The sequence below is a fragment of the Apteryx mantelli genome, chromosome 15, assembly GCF_036417845.1.
Source record: "Apteryx mantelli isolate bAptMan1 chromosome 15, bAptMan1.hap1, whole genome shotgun sequence".
Classification (NCBI taxonomy): domain Eukaryota; kingdom Metazoa; phylum Chordata; class Aves; order Apterygiformes; family Apterygidae; genus Apteryx; species Apteryx mantelli.
The window spans coordinates 21556450-21575071 of record NC_089992.1 but is presented as its reverse complement, the minus strand read 5'-3'; the positions used below and the strand labels follow the sequence as shown (position 1 = coordinate 21575071).

The window sequence follows — 18622 nt, the reverse complement described above, 5'->3', positions numbered from 1 at the left end:
ATGTTGTATGTAGTGTTTGTAACATTAGCAGTAGCTTTTTGGCTAATCACTGATCACCACTAATAAAAGAAAAATTGTTTCTGGTTTTCACAGTATAAAATTAGCCTCTATTATTTTGTTAGGCAAGTTAAAGAAACAAAAGCTTAGTTAAAGCAGAAATAAATACTGGTAATACATTCTTTTTGTAACAATAAATTATAATCACAGATTTATTCCTGGTCATCTTTCTGAATTTTTATCTCCTGTGAAATGGCATTGTGAGAAACATTAATCCTTTAATCTTTCATCCTGGAGACCTTCTGGCACTACTGGATGCAGTGGAATCTCTTACAGCTAGGGTTTCATTTTGAGAGAGGGTTTTTTCATGGCTTACTGCCTGTATGATTCATAGAAACTAAATTGTAACTTCAAATAGTTAACTAAAGCCATATAACAAATGGCACAATATCTTGGATAAATCATAAGATGGCTGACAATGCCCTTACTAATGGGTATTATTAGTAACAGAAAGTATGCTGAAGACAGCTTCTGAACAATGGTAAGGAAATCTTACCCTAATTGCTGGTATTCATTAGCATCAAGACCTTTGGTGATTTTGCTGAGTTTTTCACGTGTTAATGATCATGATGCACAAGACAGCAGCTTGTTGGTGTTCACTGTCTTTGGACTTTAATCAACTACATCTCTAAAAATTCTTCTCAATTTTTGTCTAGAGTATACTATATCCTGTATAATGTTTTAACTTACTTTTTTGTAACAGTTTTTCCCAAATAGATTTACAGGAGGAGCCTTGGACACCAGTTGTAGGTGGAAGCCTCATGTGTTTTGGTATGGATATTTGTATATGCAAATTTGTCATCATTTGAAAGCAAAATAGTAACCTAAAAATTTATGAAAAAACACAGTCTCAGGAAAGAACACAGTACCCATTGTATGTGTCTTTTAGAGTATTGCTTGGGTTGTAATGGATATAAGGAAGGGAGAGCAAAATGTGGCATATGGAAGCAGAGGTAAAAATGGAGGGTTATGGGTACCTAATGCCTGCCAGCATGGACTTTAGAAAGTTAATTCAAACTGCTTGTCTGGTGTAATGTGTTGGCTCTTAAGGACTGAGTAAAACTGTTGTGCAGGAGCAGCACCCACCTTTCTAAGAATGTTTGAGCTGCCCGTTCAGAGCAACGCCCACTGTTGCATCTAGCGTTTTGTCAAGGATCTGAGTGAAGAGATGCTGTTCTTTTTGTTGGGAAGTTGGTGGCTATAAGAGAATTTGTTAGACACTGTCTTTTAAATACTTGGTTTAGAATATCTCCATGTTCCCTGGATGGTATGTTAGATAAAAGTATGCATGCTGGCTAAACCTTTTTTTGCTGTGTCGAGGACATTATTGTACAAGACTAGCATCACATGAACCTGACTGTTTTTCCACTACGTATGTAAAAAATTATTGGTGTATTTTTGTATCTGCCTGTTTATTTTTTTGCAGGCTGTGTGATCTTTGGGATGGGAATTGAAGGTAATATTTAACTTACTAGGATTATTGTTGCTAGTGAAATATGATAGATGAATATTACTAATGTTGGCGTATAGCATTTCTATGAGACCAAGATTTTCTCTGAATAACCTTTGCTGAATACTAGGATGTAAGTCTTCCCTCCAGTATTCTTGTGTGTTCTGTTATTTCACTGTCTTTGATACTAGATACTTGGCCACTAGAGATGACACATCAATAGAATCGGTAAAATCAGCAAATTGGTAGAATTAACCTCTCTATACAGTATATGAATTGCATCTAGGCAGGTAATACTTTACTTCCCAGGCAATTTCTGTCTGTAGGTTGCTTGAGAGCAGTCCACTTAGTGTGGTTGCTCAAAATTTGAGATCCATAGGTGAGTGACTTGGGTACCCATTTCACTGGGAATGTCTCTGTTCCTAATTTGAGTGAGCATCCCAGTGAGAATAAATGTGCTGACAGTTTTTAAATTTGCTTCCTACTTGATTTGATGTTTTTTTACGTATGCCCATTTTCTCCTGGCTTTTGGGCTATGCTTTTGCCTAGACATAAACAAGAATATTTGGAGGCAGCAAATAGAGGGGTGTGGGAGGGAATTAACACTTGTTAATTCATTTAACAATTGGAAATAGCATAGCCCAGGTCATGCAGGAGACTGAGCCAACTTTTATAATTTGCTAGTGTTCAGCTTCTAAACCTTTAGAAACATCTGTGTGTTTCACTGTCTTTCTCCTCCTCCAGCTCCCTAACCCAAGCTATGATATAATACTGTTAACATAATAAGTAAGATTTAGAGAGTGAAACTAGGTTTATGGATGTCTGATTTGCATCTCTAGGGAAAAACACTTGTTTATTGCTTTTAAAACATACTGGCTTTATGAATAAGCTGAGTCAAGAATGAAGAAAAAAAATGAAAAAGCTATGTGAAATGGAGCTGAAGTGGAAATTGCAGCCAGTGCTAGAACTGTAAGTCTAAAACTGCAATGTTAGTGAGGCACAGATAGAAAAAAGGGTTGTTTGTTTGTTTTTTATTCATCAGTGAGGTCTCTCCAGGATGCCTTGTCCATAACATCGCAATCACATATCATTTGACTTTTAAATTCTTTGTCTTTGTTTGGCCTGTTAAACAACTTCATTCTTGTGTTGTATAGACCAATCAACAGTCTGCACTGAGGTTTGATCCCTGGATTATATGCACAGTGTTAGTACATTGGTCCAGTCCTACCTCTTGCATACATGTACCAATATGATATTAAATATTATGTGCAGATACTGTGAACATATTCATGTAACATACTCATGTTGTGCACCCAAAGTTATGAATGGATATTAGTAGCAGTTATGCTGAAAACTTCATCAAAGCCTTCTTTCTGAAGAAAGATGGGAATTTGGGCTCTGACTTGTGTACTAAAAACAGTGATTAGATCTGCAAGACAAATTTATGTCTGATTATTGTATGAATGGCATTGGTTATCTAAAGGGGCTGTTTTTTTCTGCTTGTTTACAGGTTGCATGGCCGGTACCATGAAATGGCACCAAATGTTGTGCCCATGGACTATACAAAGGACCCAGATGTTAAACTACCTATGCAGCTTATAATAAACATGCCTGAGCTAAAGGTATTGTTTCTGACTGCTTACAAACTTTATCTTGCTAAGCTCTGTAGCTTGCCTCTTGGAGGTTTTGCCAAGTGAGTTTGGTACCATGAAGCAAAATGGCATGCTAAGGTCTTCCCTTTTCCATTACTGTTCAAGGGCAAAACCAGCCACAGAAACAGGAAGATATTTAGGTAGATGTCTCCCTTGCAGAGATGGATGGGATCAGAAGTTAATGGAAACATGCAGAAAATTAAATTGAATTTAACACACTTTCCACTCTGTACATATAAATCCTTTTGAAGACAGTAGGATCTGTGTTTGAATAGCTGGTACTAAAAGAATAAGAAGTTCTGTGAACTTTTACTTGAAATCTATTTCAAATTTCTTTCACTTTACATTAACCTAAAAAAAAATTCCCCACAACTGAATTTCTGAAGTACTGCTTATATTTGTACTTTTTCCAAACACTGGGGCAATGTCATATATTGAACAAGAAGCACATTTCACTTCCTTCAGAAGTATTTGACAATCATTTTACATAAACGGAAACATAAGAGATTTTCGCACCATAAGGATTTAATTAAACAAAAGATCTTTGGAAAAACTTTCAACATTGTCATTCCTGTGGCTTACCAGATGCCTACAATACAGCTTAGAAATTTGGGTTTCTGAAGAAAGCAAGAAATTAATTTAGGGTTTTTCTACGCTAAGCATGGGATTCTCTAGCAAAATCCTAGTATATCATTATTTCTAATGATAAGCTGGCCCTGTAGTAGTTATATAGTAGCTTTCAGATTTAATTCCAAAAATATACATAAAAAAGAATAAAATTTTATAAACAAAAAGCAAGGAAAACCTAAGACATCATTAATTCTATCGTAAATACCATTGTCATCAACATAGCACTTCTATATTAAATTATTAAAGATTTTAATAGCTAAGTATTTCAGTAGAGCTGTTTCTCTAGTCACCTTGTTTAATAATATTGCATAGTGTAAGAATATAGTTAGTGTATACTTCACTACTGTTTAAATAGTCACAGAATTGAAACCTGTGATATAAGTTGTGCCTAGAATTTACAAAACTGGTTCTTTCATCAGTTGATTGAAAGCTATATAGTCTCTTACATCCTAGAGCTACATAACCCAACCCTAACTAGAATCCGGCTCCGGGTGTTTTTCTGTCAGCTGTATGCATGTTTCAAGTCTGTGTCTTTGACTGCCAGGGTGTCAGTGGAATTCCCCTCCTCTGCAGCTCACAAAGTTGACCTTCCTAGCTCACCTCTAATAATAAAAGGAATGGCATGTAATAAATCTTGTACATACCATAGTTCCAAACAAACAAACTTGTCTTATCCCATTACGTTACACAGTGTGAAGTAGGAGCAGAATATGAAAGAAGTCTAATTCAAGGTGTGTTACCTATATATTCACTTTTAATACCAGAAGCATTCCAAAAACCATTGTTTTTCAGCAATATTATATGAAAAGCGTTGAAATGTCTATGAAAGAGCCTGTGTAGATTACGTGTCAGCATAATTAACTGAGGAGAAAAAAAATGCATCCGGAGGGGTATTTGTAGGACTTTAAAATAGGTGGTATAAAGATCCTTCTGAAATGTTCTTTTCATTTCATTGTGATTTGCGTAAAATACCGTATTATATGTTAGCCATTCAGCCATCATGTAAATATTTCCTAGAAATTTTACATGTCTACATACATTTTTCTTATTACACAAATGAAGTAATTAGACAAGAGGAAAAATTATCAGTACTTTTCAAAAACACCATGCATTTCAGATTGAGTGCAATTTGGAGATTGCAGCCAAGATACTCAGACTTAGTTACCTAAAATTATATTGTTTAAGACATAATTAGGAATATAAATCAGTAGCCTGAGAAAAGTTCTTAGCTCAAGCAAGCCCAGTTAGCTCCCTAGGCTGAGTACTCAAGTATGGTGTTAAGTTACTCAGTGGAGCTAAAAGTTGGGAATTGGAAAGCTTGCTCTAAACCCTTTTTGCTGCCTACCAGATCATGGGATAGGATGACTGATAGAAACAGGTGAGTAGAGAACAATTATGTGCTACTTTTCACAAGGGCAGAAGTTACTGAATGAAATTATCAGACAGAGTTGACATAATACATGAATGTATTGTGGAACTTATTGCCACAAGATTTGCTGGAGGAGACAGCATTAATGTCTTCAAAAATGGTTTAAGTGCTTTTATAGAGTAGAATTTCACAGATTGCTGTTAAGTTTTATGATCTGGATGTAACTTCTAACTCAGAAAGTCCATAAACTATTCGTTACACTAATCTCGGAGTATATACTGAGGGAAGGATCACTGTGTATAGCTTTTTTTTTTTTCTCTCTCTCCTTTTTCTTCTCCACCTATCTGCCACTGGTCCCAGTTAGAGTTAGGCTAGTGAGCTGAATGGGCTGATAATTACGACAGTTCCCATGTTCTATATTTTTTTCTTAAAAGCAATCCCTGGACTGGTTGAATTTTTTCCTAATACACTAGTGAGATGTTTCTGAAATGATTAATTAAAAGACCTGCTCACAGCAGTTCCTGTGAGTTAGTCATTTGATGCTTAGCAGCTAGTACAAAGAAGTTTCCTTATCTTGAAACAGGGATATTTACCTGACTTACTGAAGTGCTGTCACGTTGGATGAGCAACTGTGTATTAAAATGCAAATTAGTGTTGTGTGGATACAGTATAACAAAAATTGCTAGTAGTCTTATCTACATGAATATAAAGTAGATGAAACTAATAAGTTCATTTAGCAGCTGGGAGGATAAAATAGAATGTACTTCACATATAGAGTCTAAATACAATGTGGGAGTATCTTAAAGTATCCTGACTGTGTTCAACCATCTGCTATTTTTGCATATGCTGAGATACTGAATTCTAATCTTTGTAACAAAATACATCATTGTTCAGGGTGTTTGATTTACTGTTATCTGTCCATTGCTGTAAGTAGTTTTATATCTCTCGAATGTGTTATGCCTGCACCTCATTCGTTGCTATAGTGTCTTAAGCGCTTGTACTGGCACTTTTGGTGTGGAGAATCAGTACTCCTTAAGTTTTAAGTTATTATCAAATCAGAATCTCCAGGATATTGGTAATGAGATATGAAATTTTCCAGCTTGGTTATCTTGCCTCCAAAGAGTTCACCTGCTGATGGTTGCTTTGTGAGAAATTAGTCAGGATGATTTCAGCCTTCAATTCAGGAAAGAGAGAGAGAACAGATAATCACGCACATTCTTTTTGGCCTCGCTCGTGCTGGATCAAATACTTAAGGAATAGCTCATTCTATGAGATCCTTAGAGAGAACTATTATGGTTACAAGACCGCATGATACTTGTCATCTCTAAACTGAGGGTATAACAGAAGTTTTATATTGAACAATGATTAGATTTTGAGATACAAGAGCATATCTCACTACCTTAGAAAACTTATGTAGTAAGTAATAGGCTTCTTAAGAGAGTACTGTAGGTATCTTTAAAGTAGATCAGAACCATTGTTCTTGTACCACACGAAGTTTTTGAGGCTTTCTGCCCCCGCTTTTGAAGATGTCTTCAGGAAAATGGAACTTGATTTTATGAAAATAGCATAACAAAATTGTGTCAAATTTTGTAATAATTTCCTATCAAGTTTCATAAGGTTGTGAAAAACCTTTGAAATATTGCTGTCAAACCACACACTTCAGGAACTGATGTTCTGACAGTTCATAGAGTGAGTGCCCTCAATAGCTACTGAGCTTGTTTCCAGTAAAATATCAGTTAAAGGAGGAGACTAAATCTTCTCCTCCTCCCCAAGTCCTTTCAAAAAATTGATACCAAAAAGATTTCAAAACGTCACCTAGGATCTCAGTCATAAACCTGAGCCAATCTCAGCCATGGAGCATTTTGCTCTTTCCTGTACAGATAGAATAAAAACATAGTCCTTTCCCCAAGAGTTTATATTTTAAGAAATCACGGTACTGACTTTAGCTCATATACTAAGAAAAAAATGTCCTTAGCCTTTGCAACTTGCTGAGATCCCACCAGATAAATCATTGTTTTATTTCTTCAGTAGATTTTCATCAAGGTGAAGACAAACCTAACATTTGAGTCTCAAAATAGAAACAAGCAAACTAAATGTCTATTGAATTCTAATAAAATTAGTGATAATTTCAATGCACCTGGCTTTTTTCATATACACATTACATTTCTAGTTACTGGCAATGTTGAGCTCAATACCACTGCAAATTCTGACAAATGGATAGAATCAATAATGCACTTTTCTAAATTAGATTCTGCTACTGTAAAGAAAGATCTTTACCCTACACATTAATGCTTTCAGCCAGGGTAAATTTAAATGCAGTTTCTGAGTTTCAGAGAAAGAAAGTTTTCTGATGGCCACCAATTTTAGTTGGTAACAAATCATTCAGTAATTCATGATTCTTGAAAATTGAAAATTCAGACCAGAAATAAATAAAGAAGGGGCCAATACTTTAAGTAAATTAAGTCCACTATTACACTGAAGTTAACAGGGCTAGTTTACCCCATTGCAGTCTCTGCGCTCTAATTTTGAGTGTCTTGGTTACCCAGACAAAGCTCTAGTATATCAGTGGCGTGGGTGGGTGTTTTTTAAAAAAGTGATTTCACTTACTTTATCACTCCCAGCTCCACATAGCTAGATGTGGGAAGGTAACCTGATCACAGTGATCATGTATGATCTTTAGAAGCGGGTGGGTGGCCATCTTCTTCATGATGCATACATCCCTAATTGTCAGGCTCTTTAGGCTGCTGTTTGCCCTGTCTCTGGTTATTGTAGTGTAGCAGTCTTTGTGTCAGGAGTAGGTCATAAAAGGACTTTCTAAAGGGGAACCATTTTTGTTTCATTCACTTTACAGTCTGTTGCTTTCTTTTTTTGGCTCACGCAGTAGCTTCATTGATCCTCACAGGCCTTGTCATTAGCTGCAGTAGGAAGTAAGGTAGTTCATAAATCCCCACACTAGTGAAACAGAATGACCAGCAGGCGCAGGAATCAGTCAGGAGACAGAAAGGACGCACAGGGAACAGCAAATTGACCACAAATTTCAGAACCAGTGTTAGCACCCTATTTTTGGTGAATTTAAACATGAATGCATGTAAGTCAGTTCAAAATAAAATAAAAACGTACTACAATTTTATGTAGATGGAATTTTAGAAATCATGTTAATAATTTGGTGCGCTGGTGCCAAATCATGGTCTGTCCTCACTTTCAAAGGTTTCCATGTAATGGACCATGACAGCTGAGAGAGCAAGTTGATCATCTTCCCCCAGCTAATCTACTTCTGCAGCTCATCCCAACTTCCTTCTCTCTAAATCCTTCTAGCAGTTCCTACTTATGATGGGATACTTGACCCCTTTCGATCTACTCTGACTTCCCTGAAACTCCTGCTTTAATTGTCTCTCTGCCAACCATATACCCTTGAAGTGTAATAAGTGAGGGCTGTTATCTCCCCATTGAACTCCAAATCTGTACCTGCCTGACGGTCTTTACCAGTATTATCTGCAGTTTCCCACTGCAGTTAGTGAATCAGTTTTTCTTAAAATGCCTTGTATTCCCATGATGTGATATCATGTTCTATATGTTTAGCAATTCCATATGCAACCAACGTTTTTGGTTATTTGGCTATTGTGATCATAGTGCAACCTTCAGTAAAGAGCCAAGCTCATTGCTGTACTGACTTGCATTTAAACTTTCTGATCAGATGCGTTTGTGCAAAGTACACTTTGGCTTACATTTCATAAGCTCTTACAAATTATAGCTGAAAGGGACCTTAAAAGGTCATCCAGTCCATCCACCTGCATTAAGCCTGGATCATCTGTCTACAATAGTGACCAAAATTGAAATTCAGTGCTGTTACATTTCTCATTAGAAATGTTAAAAGAGCTTTAATAAGCATATGTAGATAGACATGGTCATCTTTGAAGATACAAAAATATCAATATAGCTATATCTTAGCCTTGGTTTGTGCAGGGCTTCCTTATTTAGCGCCACGTAGCCACTGGAGAGAAGTTTTGATGAGATGATTAGAATCAACTAAATACCAATAAAATTTGTTTTACTGATAGAAGTATTTTTGAAATGTCCTTTTATCTACTCTAAGGCCAATGCAGGTCATTTGCTGTTGCATTTCTTACGCTTCTCTTCCAAAGTGCCAGCTGCTTATATAGAGATCCATATGGAGGTCTGGTAATGAACAGTTTAGTCATTTCTCTTTGAATGTTTGCCTCATAAGGGTCCATTTCTATTTCTTGGAAACAACTCCTTAAACTTGAGGAAGTTTTGTTTCTGAGCAGTTCTGACCATGTCCTGATTTAAAAAAATAAAAAAAATAAAAAAAATCTAAAGGGATCCTGACTTTCAGTGGTCTTCAAAGCAGACTGCTTTGTGCATTTGAATACCTCCATTAATGTCAGTGGGGGCTCATGTGCAAATACAAAAGGGAAAACGATCACCAAATTTCTGTGGAATGAGAGTTCTTGTTACTGCCTTACTTGTAACCTCTTATTTCCGAAGTGCAGTCAGCTCATAGTAATAGGATATAGTACTCTAATTGAGTAAGCTTCAAGATGACTACAAAATGGATAGGGCAAACAGAGAATGCAATACTCTACTAGAATCAGTGATGGAAACTAGAGAATAGGGGAAAAAATAAAAAAAAGACATGGCAAGATTTAACTGCAATGTCAGGAAAAGTGCCTGTATTTACATATTCTAAGTGAACTAATGGGTGTGATTTATCATATTGTGTTCTAGGTCTGCATGTCAGAATATATGCCACAGCACATTCAAAAATGCATAGAAAGGCCATTATCTGAGTGGAAAAAGGGATGGTTAAAAAGATTCATGACACATTTAGGAAGGACTGGTTATCTCAAGCCATTGCAGCAGCAGCAGCCTGCAAAACAGCAGAATTTTCAGCTGTAACAATTCTTTTATTTCTGTCTTGCCTCATTTTTATTGTGAGAGAACAGGAAAAAGGCTTTGGAAGACAAATGTAGGTGTCCAGTTTTAAAAGGATTCTTTTTTAAACAATTAATGCTTAAAGGGAGACAGTCTAGGGAGGAACAGGATCATTTTCCTCTTTAATCCCATCCCCCACAACTTTTCCTTTAAATATGATGGAACCTTAATCTGTGTTCTTTAGAGTAGAGGTAATGAAATTACAGAAAGGATGTGAAAAGTATCTGTGAAGGTAAGATAATACTTTCCATTGTGGAAACCACAGATATACTGCCTGAAGACACATAATATGAGAAGGTTAAAGGGAAGAAATCAATATGAGGAAAGATTTTATTTTTCACTTAGGTTTTAGAGATCCATTTGACAAAGAGTTACTTAAGTATGCTTAGGTCCATTTAATTCATTGTTGACTTAACTGTATTTTCAAGGCCTCTGGCATGTCAAATAGATGATTCATCTTATGCAAGTGCAATATGCTTATTCAGTCAGTGAGGTCATGACTTGCACTTGTAATGCAGAAAGTCCTCGGTTTAATATTCCCTGCTGATATGGATATTTACATCTGTGCAGTCCCTGTTTGTTACAGAGTACTACTTCTAACATGTCAGTTTGCAACTGTTACCGTAAGAATTAGTTCTGATGAAGTTTATTCAGAGGAAAGCAATTTAACATTTTAAAAATCAGAAAGGAAAAGTGTTTCTGACATGTTTTCTAGTCTGACATTTTAGCATTCCCTAATAACTATGATAAAGCTTTATTATAAGTTTAACAGACGCACACATTCTTTATGTGCCTTGAGGGGAAAAAAGTGGGCCTTTTTCTTACATTTCAGCCCAGCTAAATCCTGCTTTGACTTGGTGATAAACTGACAAATTGAAACAATAGAATCAATTATTTTCCACTGAGTGAGTGTCTGTATTCATACCACAAGCATATGCTCAAGCACTCAAGTCAGATACTTCTAGCTTTAGCATTACCCATAGATGTGCATCTGTTATACCTGCTCTACGTGTCATGCACATGATGCGAGGGATCATTGCATATCCCTTTACAAAGACTTTCTTTCAGACATCTGGTTAATTCTGGAGTGTTGTTTTTCATGTTGTGACTCTTGACTGCTGTGAGCCTGCTGCTTCTTTGAGGCCTGCCATCTTTTTATTTCAGGAAACCTGTTTTTCTATACTATATTTAATTTTGTTTTTCTTTGGCCTGTTTTTGTCTCCACCTAAACAGTGAGTCAAGCTCACATATTAAGCTCAAAGCCCGGGAGGTCATTAATGCCCTACCTATTGGTATGTTTAGGCATGCTCTGTATTGAGAAATTACTTCAATCACCAAATCCTGCAGTGCAATTTGAATTTGATATTGACTACCCTAATGGGTTGTCATTTGAGCCTATAACCCTGTGCTCTCTACTTCACCCATCCATTAAAGCATCCTTAATGCTAGCCCATTTCTCAGCCAGAAGAGTTAGAGCTAGGCATTAAAGTAAATGCCCATTAAAACAGACTTTTTCTGAAACACAGTTGTACTATAACCTCTGGTTAGGGTTACTTTTTGAATCTTGTATGTCTCAGGAAATTATGCTTCCAATATCTGTTTCTCAAATCTCGCTAATTCACAAAAGACTGACACACGCACTTATGGGGTTTGTCTTTATCCAGATATTTGCCTTTTGGCAGACTCCAACTAATTCCTATCATGAAAGTAGTCCTGGCGTGCAAACTGCAAGGCGCTAAAGGCATCTCATTAGATAGTTGATGTATCCTGAGTGCTATGATATCATTAAATAGAAACCTCCTTATAGAATCAAGTACACTCTTTGAGAATATGAATGGCCTATATAGCTCTGAGAAAGTGTCTCAAAGTTCTAGTTTGCAAGGCTATGGAGGTCTGTTTTTACATTTGCCAGGCAGCATGACTTGCCAAATGTATGTAGGTGTGGGACAGCTTTGATAATTCTGTTTTCCAGGCCTTGTACCCAAGTGTCTGATCCCTTCAGTGTAGTTGCATCCTGGAAGTAGACACTGCAGGGAGTCATCTAGAATGTAAATCTGCATGTGATCAGTTACCTGAAGCAGAAAGGAGATCTGTTTTCCAGGAACTGAATGTTCTCTGAAACGGTGTCCTGATGGACAGTCGCACTCTGCATTCCTCTTAGAGTAATTGTGCTGTTGTATGTTATGCTTCTCTTTTAATAGGGATCCTTAAAAGTTAAAAGGAGCTGAAAATGGTTTGGTGCACTATGCCCCTGTAATATGTGACTGCCATGTAAAGGAGGCAGTAGGGGGACATACTTATGTGGGCACTCCTAAGGTTAAAAGTCTCCTGTCTGACCACTTAGCATATGGTGTATGACCAGTGGGCATATGTGCAACATATCACAAAGACCATCAAATTACTAGGGAATTAACCTTTCTTTTTTGCTGGAATTTAGCTAAAATTCTTTAGAGGAACTTAGATCACGAAATCTGGATCTGCCTCAAATTTAAGTTCTGCCAGGCTATATCCTCAAAAACAGTAAGTCAGTTGAGTTCTGCTATTTAACATGAGCCAGAAATCTTAGGCACAAGATTTTTATTTAAAATACCCTTAAAATGTCTCAGACCAGGTTTACTCATATTCATTTTCCATTTCATTTATAACTTTGATTTGAAGTTTTTAGTAGTTTAGAACTATATCAAAGTTTTTATTATTTGAGCTTATAGCAAAACACGTCTTAAATGTTATTTCCATGTGGGTGACAAATTCCATTATGCTTCCAAGTTCCCCCTGTAATTTCAGTTGGACATCTTTATCTTCAGCTCTTATAAGCTGCTGCACACCATTAAACAGTTGTTGAATTTCACTTCAGAGGCAGCTGCATATTAGTGGTAAGTGGCCTAACTCTTGTAAGGTACTTTATGTTCCTTAAGATGAAGAATACTATATAAATATATATATAAAAAGAAAGTCTGTTCATGTTACTCTGCTTTGTACATGCTGCTTGTGCTTGTTAACCTCCAGGAGTATACAGAAAATACTGTTTTCTACAGATACGTGTGTGTGCTATGTATCAATTATCAAGAAAATTCAAATAAACTGAAAAATAACATTTTCTGGCCATTTACCTCTCAAATACAGCTGTTTTAGGAAATCTTATTTAAATTTTATTTAATATATTTGGGTGGTATTAAAAATACCTGTTACTTAGTTTATTAAATTTTCAGTAAAAAACAGAACTCAACTGAAATGGATATATGATTGAAATCCAGGTTTTCACATTACTTTGTTTAAAGTCAAATAAATCACAGTTTGCTTATTAAAAATAACCAGGATGATGTGCAGCTACTAAAGCTGATTGCAATTATGGGAACTCAACATCTTAATCTGTATTCTTGGCTTCAGATGAGGTTTGTAGACTAGGTTTGGTGAGATGCTACTCAGTGTCTGAATGATGTTAGTGTGTTTTGTTCACATTCAGTTGAATAGGTTGATATATGCAGCTTCAAATTCACTGTTATTGTATATAACTATGGGAAAGAAATTATTACTGTAGAAATGTTTGTCTTGGGCTCCAAAGTGGTAAAGCAGCTTTTCTCATGTATGTCAACTGTGCATTTATGGTTTTGGAATACTGTCTTATTCAGAGTGGCCTTGTCACCAAGGGTTTGTAGGGTGCTAGAACAGAATTTCCAGATCGTCTCCTGTGGAGAAGAGATTTTGCTTAAAACTCTGGGATTTATAGTCAGTTGAACCAGAGGATGTGTGCTGAGGCATATCAGAGAAAAGATGAAAAAGCCTTCTACAAGACTCTATTGGAATGTGATTCTGTGTCCTTCACGATTAGCCATGGTTTAGTGTGCGTGCCTTATGTTCTTATGATCTTTATTATGTTGTTTTTTATAACTTTATAGCTGTCTGCTTTCTTGGCATCATGTCTTTGTGTGGCAAGAGAAACTCTTCTGCTTCTACTAATGTTATAACAAGGAACAGTAGAAAGAACTACAGATGGAGTAATAACAGATCAATCAATAGCAGGTGTGAGATCAAATCACCTTGTTTAGCCTCTCCTCATTACTTTAAAACCAGATATAAGCATCATGTATAATAATTTTTGCTTAAGCAAAAGATTATGCTGTGATGAATCAGCAAATTAAGGCGCTTTTGCCTTAAGAGTGGAGTTTTCAATGTTTGCCTTTCAGTGAAAGCCAGAGAAGGCAGTCAGCATAGCAACCTTACTAGTAATTTGGATACCAATATTTAATTGTCATTTAATGAAATGATGTTTCTCTTGTTTACATGGGTCAAAACTATCTATTGGCAAACAGAGCACAACATTTCACAAGTGACTAGAGAAGGAACCTCTGAAACTGGAATCAATCTTACAGCTCTCCTTGTGGTAAGGAGATGCTACAAAATGGTGTTATGGTTGATATCTTCAGAGAAATTATTTGGCGTACAACAGTGGTGTGTGTAGGACATGACAGACATTGATATATTTCATAAGACAATACAGAAGAACATCTTCTAATCCTCCTAACTGTGTCAGTCTGACAACCTGTCAGGGACCATTTATGTGCAAATGATCTTCACACTCTTAGTAACTTTAACCTAACATTAATGGGGCAGATGTTCCACACAGCAGAAATGAGGCAACCACCAGTTTAGAGAGAATAACAACAACGGAGCTGAGAAAAACTGGGTTAGTGGTGGTACTGTACTGCAGCATGTTCTACTCACACTTGTGCCAGAACATGCAAATTTAATATTTCTGATGCATTTGGGGGGGGGGGGGAGTTGCTTTCAAAAGACTGTCTTCAGAGAGCCATCCAGGGAATTAAATACTCTTAATTATGATCAGGGAGTCGGCAGTTCTATTGAAGTTCCAGATACTAAAAAAATAAAATATATATGTATTTTTTTTAATTCTGTTTTTCACAGGAGAATCCCTTCAAGGAAAGGATTGTTGAATCTTTCTCAGAAGATGGAGAAGGGAGCCTCAGCTTCAATGATTTTGTGGACATGTTTTCTGTGCTCAGTGAAATGGCTCCCAGAGAGCTTAAAGCAATCTATGCCTTCAAGATCTATGGTAAAGTATTGGGATGCAGAAGCAAAATGACTCTATTGATTTATGTTAACTTCAGTATAAGAGGGAGTTTTATTATACGGTCAGCTGTGTTTTTAAAGAAAATCAAATTAGAGCCCTTCTTACTTTAAGAACTGAATTCTTCATTCTGGTCCAGTCCACAAAATACCAGTTTAATTTTAAGCCTACTTTATGAACAATGTGATCAAAGTGCTTTCATGTTAAACATAGTTTTTGAAGTTGCTTCTGCAAATATAGACAAAAGGACAAACTGAATGATACATATTCATAGCGAGTCCACAGTACAGCTAGAGATGCAATTAATGTATTCTGAGCAGATATCCTGTTTTGTTTTTTGTTTTTTTGTTTCCTTCCCCTTGCAGCCTAAACAATCTGGAGTGTTAGCTTTATGGGAAACAAAAGCTCAATCTGGCAAAGCACTAAATGCTTTCAATTTCTTTTTGATTTCTTATTACAAAGGAAGGAGTTTGCTAATACTATATCTAAAAAAGTATGTTATCTAGTGATTTCCATATTTCCTAGGCTTTTTATTGAGCTGTTCCTATCTTGTGGAATCTAAGCAAATATTAAAATATTAATAATAAATGTTATAATTTGCTAGAAAAATTCAGTGCTAAGTGCTTCTAGAGAATGCATATGTTGATCAAGCATTTTGAACTTGAGAGAAAATGCTCTATCTTTGGTTAAAATTAGAAATTCTCTGAAGTTAGCTCTAAGCTTTGCTTGCATCCTGCTGTGGAAAAGCAAACACTGTATAAGGTGTGGACAATATTACTATTTTCCCTAAGATTTCAGGGTATAAGGCTTAAAGTTGATGGGGCTTGTTAACCACTCTTTTGTACACCTTTTTGTTTGAAGTAAATGCATCTGAGTTGTTGGTGGTCTTTTAATTGGTTGTTTTACTGTTTAGATTTTAACACAGATAACTTCATTTGTAAATCAGACCTGGAAAAAACCCTCAATAAGCTGACCCGAGAAGAGCTAACAGCAGAAGAAATCACACTAGTTTGTGAGAAGGTGATAGAAGAAGCTGATATGGATGGTGACGGGAAACTAGGATTTGCAGATTTTGAAAACATGATTTCCAAAGCACCAGACTTTCTCAGGTATTAGAATTATCTTAAGAAGATCCTATTTTTGCATATGGTACTGTTTTAGGATATCCACTGTGTAGTGTAATATAAAAAACACCTGACCTAAGTATGTGAAGTACTTATCCCAGAAAGACAGAGGGTGATTTCTTACCGTAACTCAGTTTACTTTTCTAGAGTGTATTCCAGTTCTCTCCTAACTTGAAGACTAAGAGCTCAATGACTTTTAATTATCTCCGCAGTGTATATGATTTCTTTAGAAAGATATTTTCATCTACTAGAAGCTCAAAATTGTATTGTTTTCAAGCATTTAGCAAGGATCCGTGCTATCTGACAAGGGACTTGTCCTATGCTTCAGGGTTGGGTTTTTTTTTTTTTTTCTTCAAGATTTCAGATGTTCAGTGTCATGGCTAGTTTAAGCTCCTTTTTTCTCTCCTTAATGGAGAATATCTAATGTAGTGAGTATAACTTTATTGGCAAGGTTACGTGGATTATCTGAATTTGCATATATATTACAAATATACATGGAAGCACATTGATCGTTTGCCCTGAGAAGGTGAAAGCTAGAGGCCATTTCAGCAGTACAGTTCATGCTGGCACCAGAAAATCAATTAAAATAATTAATTACTGCAATCTTTCTCAGATTGGCAGTTAATCTGGATTGGTTTTTTTGGTAACTGATTTCTTTTGATTTTTATTGCTGAGTTTCTTCCTAATGTTCTCTAGACAAAACCCAATTATCTTAGGGTAGAATTTTTCTTGCATGTTTCATATTTAAAAGGACCTTGTGAAAATGGCAAAGATTTTCATTTTTATACATTAATAAAATATTCTACAAAAATTTATGGTTAAGACTGTTACTTAAGTAATACAAGGATAGACCCCCTTTAAGAAATTCTGCTAAATCAGCTAACAAAGTAAGATGGTCCCAGGCTGGGAGTTCACATTTGAATCCAGAATCCACTGGTAGAACAGCCTGAAGCTAAAACCTGGGTCTGATTTCTCCCCAGACTTGCTGAATTCTGTAGTCTAGGTCATCTATATCTAATAGTAAATGCCTTTTGCTAACTTGAAAAACTTGTGGTTTTTTCCCCCCTCCCCCCCCAATCTCTTTTCATATACATAGTTGTAAAGCTGGTAGTGTTGCTGTTCGTCTAGTGATAATTGATAATAACAGACAAGTTCTAACATCTGGAAAGATGAATAGTCCAAGAATTATCAGGACTGCAAGCAGGTATACAGTATAATAAGTTGTTTCGGGGGTCATGTTGGAAATAGTAGATGCTAGTTACTATAAACTTGCATCTCTTGATTAGGTGGCTGAAATCTAAGAAGGAATTTTGATTGAAGCTCTTGCTGCAGTTAGGGCACTAGTCCTGTCTCACCTGTATAGATTTTCTGGTGTCTGATGAGGTGTGGGAATCCTTTGCAGCCTTTCTATCAGATGGAACACGTACAGGCTCTCCTTTTTACACAGCTGCCTGTTTGCATGAAACATGTAGGAACTTAATTATCTTTCAGTCAAATGTTGTTGTATTCTGCCAAACGATTCAGATGTTACTGGGAAGGAGGATTAAAAAACTCAGAGTGATTGAATGAATTTTATTTCCATAGGAAATAAAGCTTAAATTAAGATAGAATTAAGATAGATCAAAATTTGTAGTCATAATCTTAATGGTAATGGTGATTTACGGTTTTTAAGGGTCCTGCAGAACACAGAGCAGTTTGTTATGTCTTCAGTAAATGAAGTCTCTGAGGAAAGACATATTAGTAGAATCATTTTGTTACAATAAAGTGTGGTGATCTGGTCCCTGTGAACCCTGGGAAACATCAGCTGAAGAGTCTCGTTGACAAAGAATCAACTTGAGAGTAGGTGCTATAAAGTAAATGTGAATGTCTTTTATACGTTGGAAGCATATCAGGAATTCCTTGACTAGTCAAGTGTATTAGCTGAAACTCTTTTGGAACAAGATACATATTGTCATTATGGAGAGGCTCTGCTGAGTAGGTACTCTAATTTTTCATTTACATATATTGCTAGGTTAAAAAATATTTTCTTTATATCATTCTCCATTTAGAAGCTGCTGGGGTCAGGTAGAGTTTCCTTTAATGAAGTGAAGGCTGCACTGTGCCTACAAATCTTGTAGAGAGCTCAGATCAAATTTGAAGAATTGAGGACAGGCCTGAAGACTCAGCAGAAGCTGTAGCTTCAGAGGTTGCCTGTGCCATGACTGACTTTACTGCTGTGCTGCAGAGGCTCACAAACTGCTGACCGGGAACTCCAAGCTGAGGATGCTATGTAATCCAATCATTTCCTGAGAAAGTTGCAGA

At 36.3% G+C, this 18622-nt stretch overlaps 1 protein-coding gene across 1 annotated transcript in view; it reads left to right on the top strand.

Moving 5' to 3' along the window:
* Nucleotides 1–17635, top strand: part of CIB2 (calcium and integrin binding family member 2) — a 58974-nt gene extending 41339 nt beyond the window's left edge. The window contains exons 4-8 of the mRNA XM_067305801.1: nt 3018–3129; nt 15035–15182; nt 16111–16306; nt 17418–17525; nt 17608–17635. Coding sequence (XP_067161902.1) covers nt 3018–3129; nt 15035–15182; nt 16111–16306; nt 17418–17525; nt 17608–17635 — 592 coding nt within the window. The remainder of the gene's footprint in view (nt 1–3017; nt 3130–15034; nt 15183–16110; nt 16307–17417; nt 17526–17607) is intronic.
* The last annotated feature ends 987 nt before the right edge of the window (nt 17636–18622 follow it).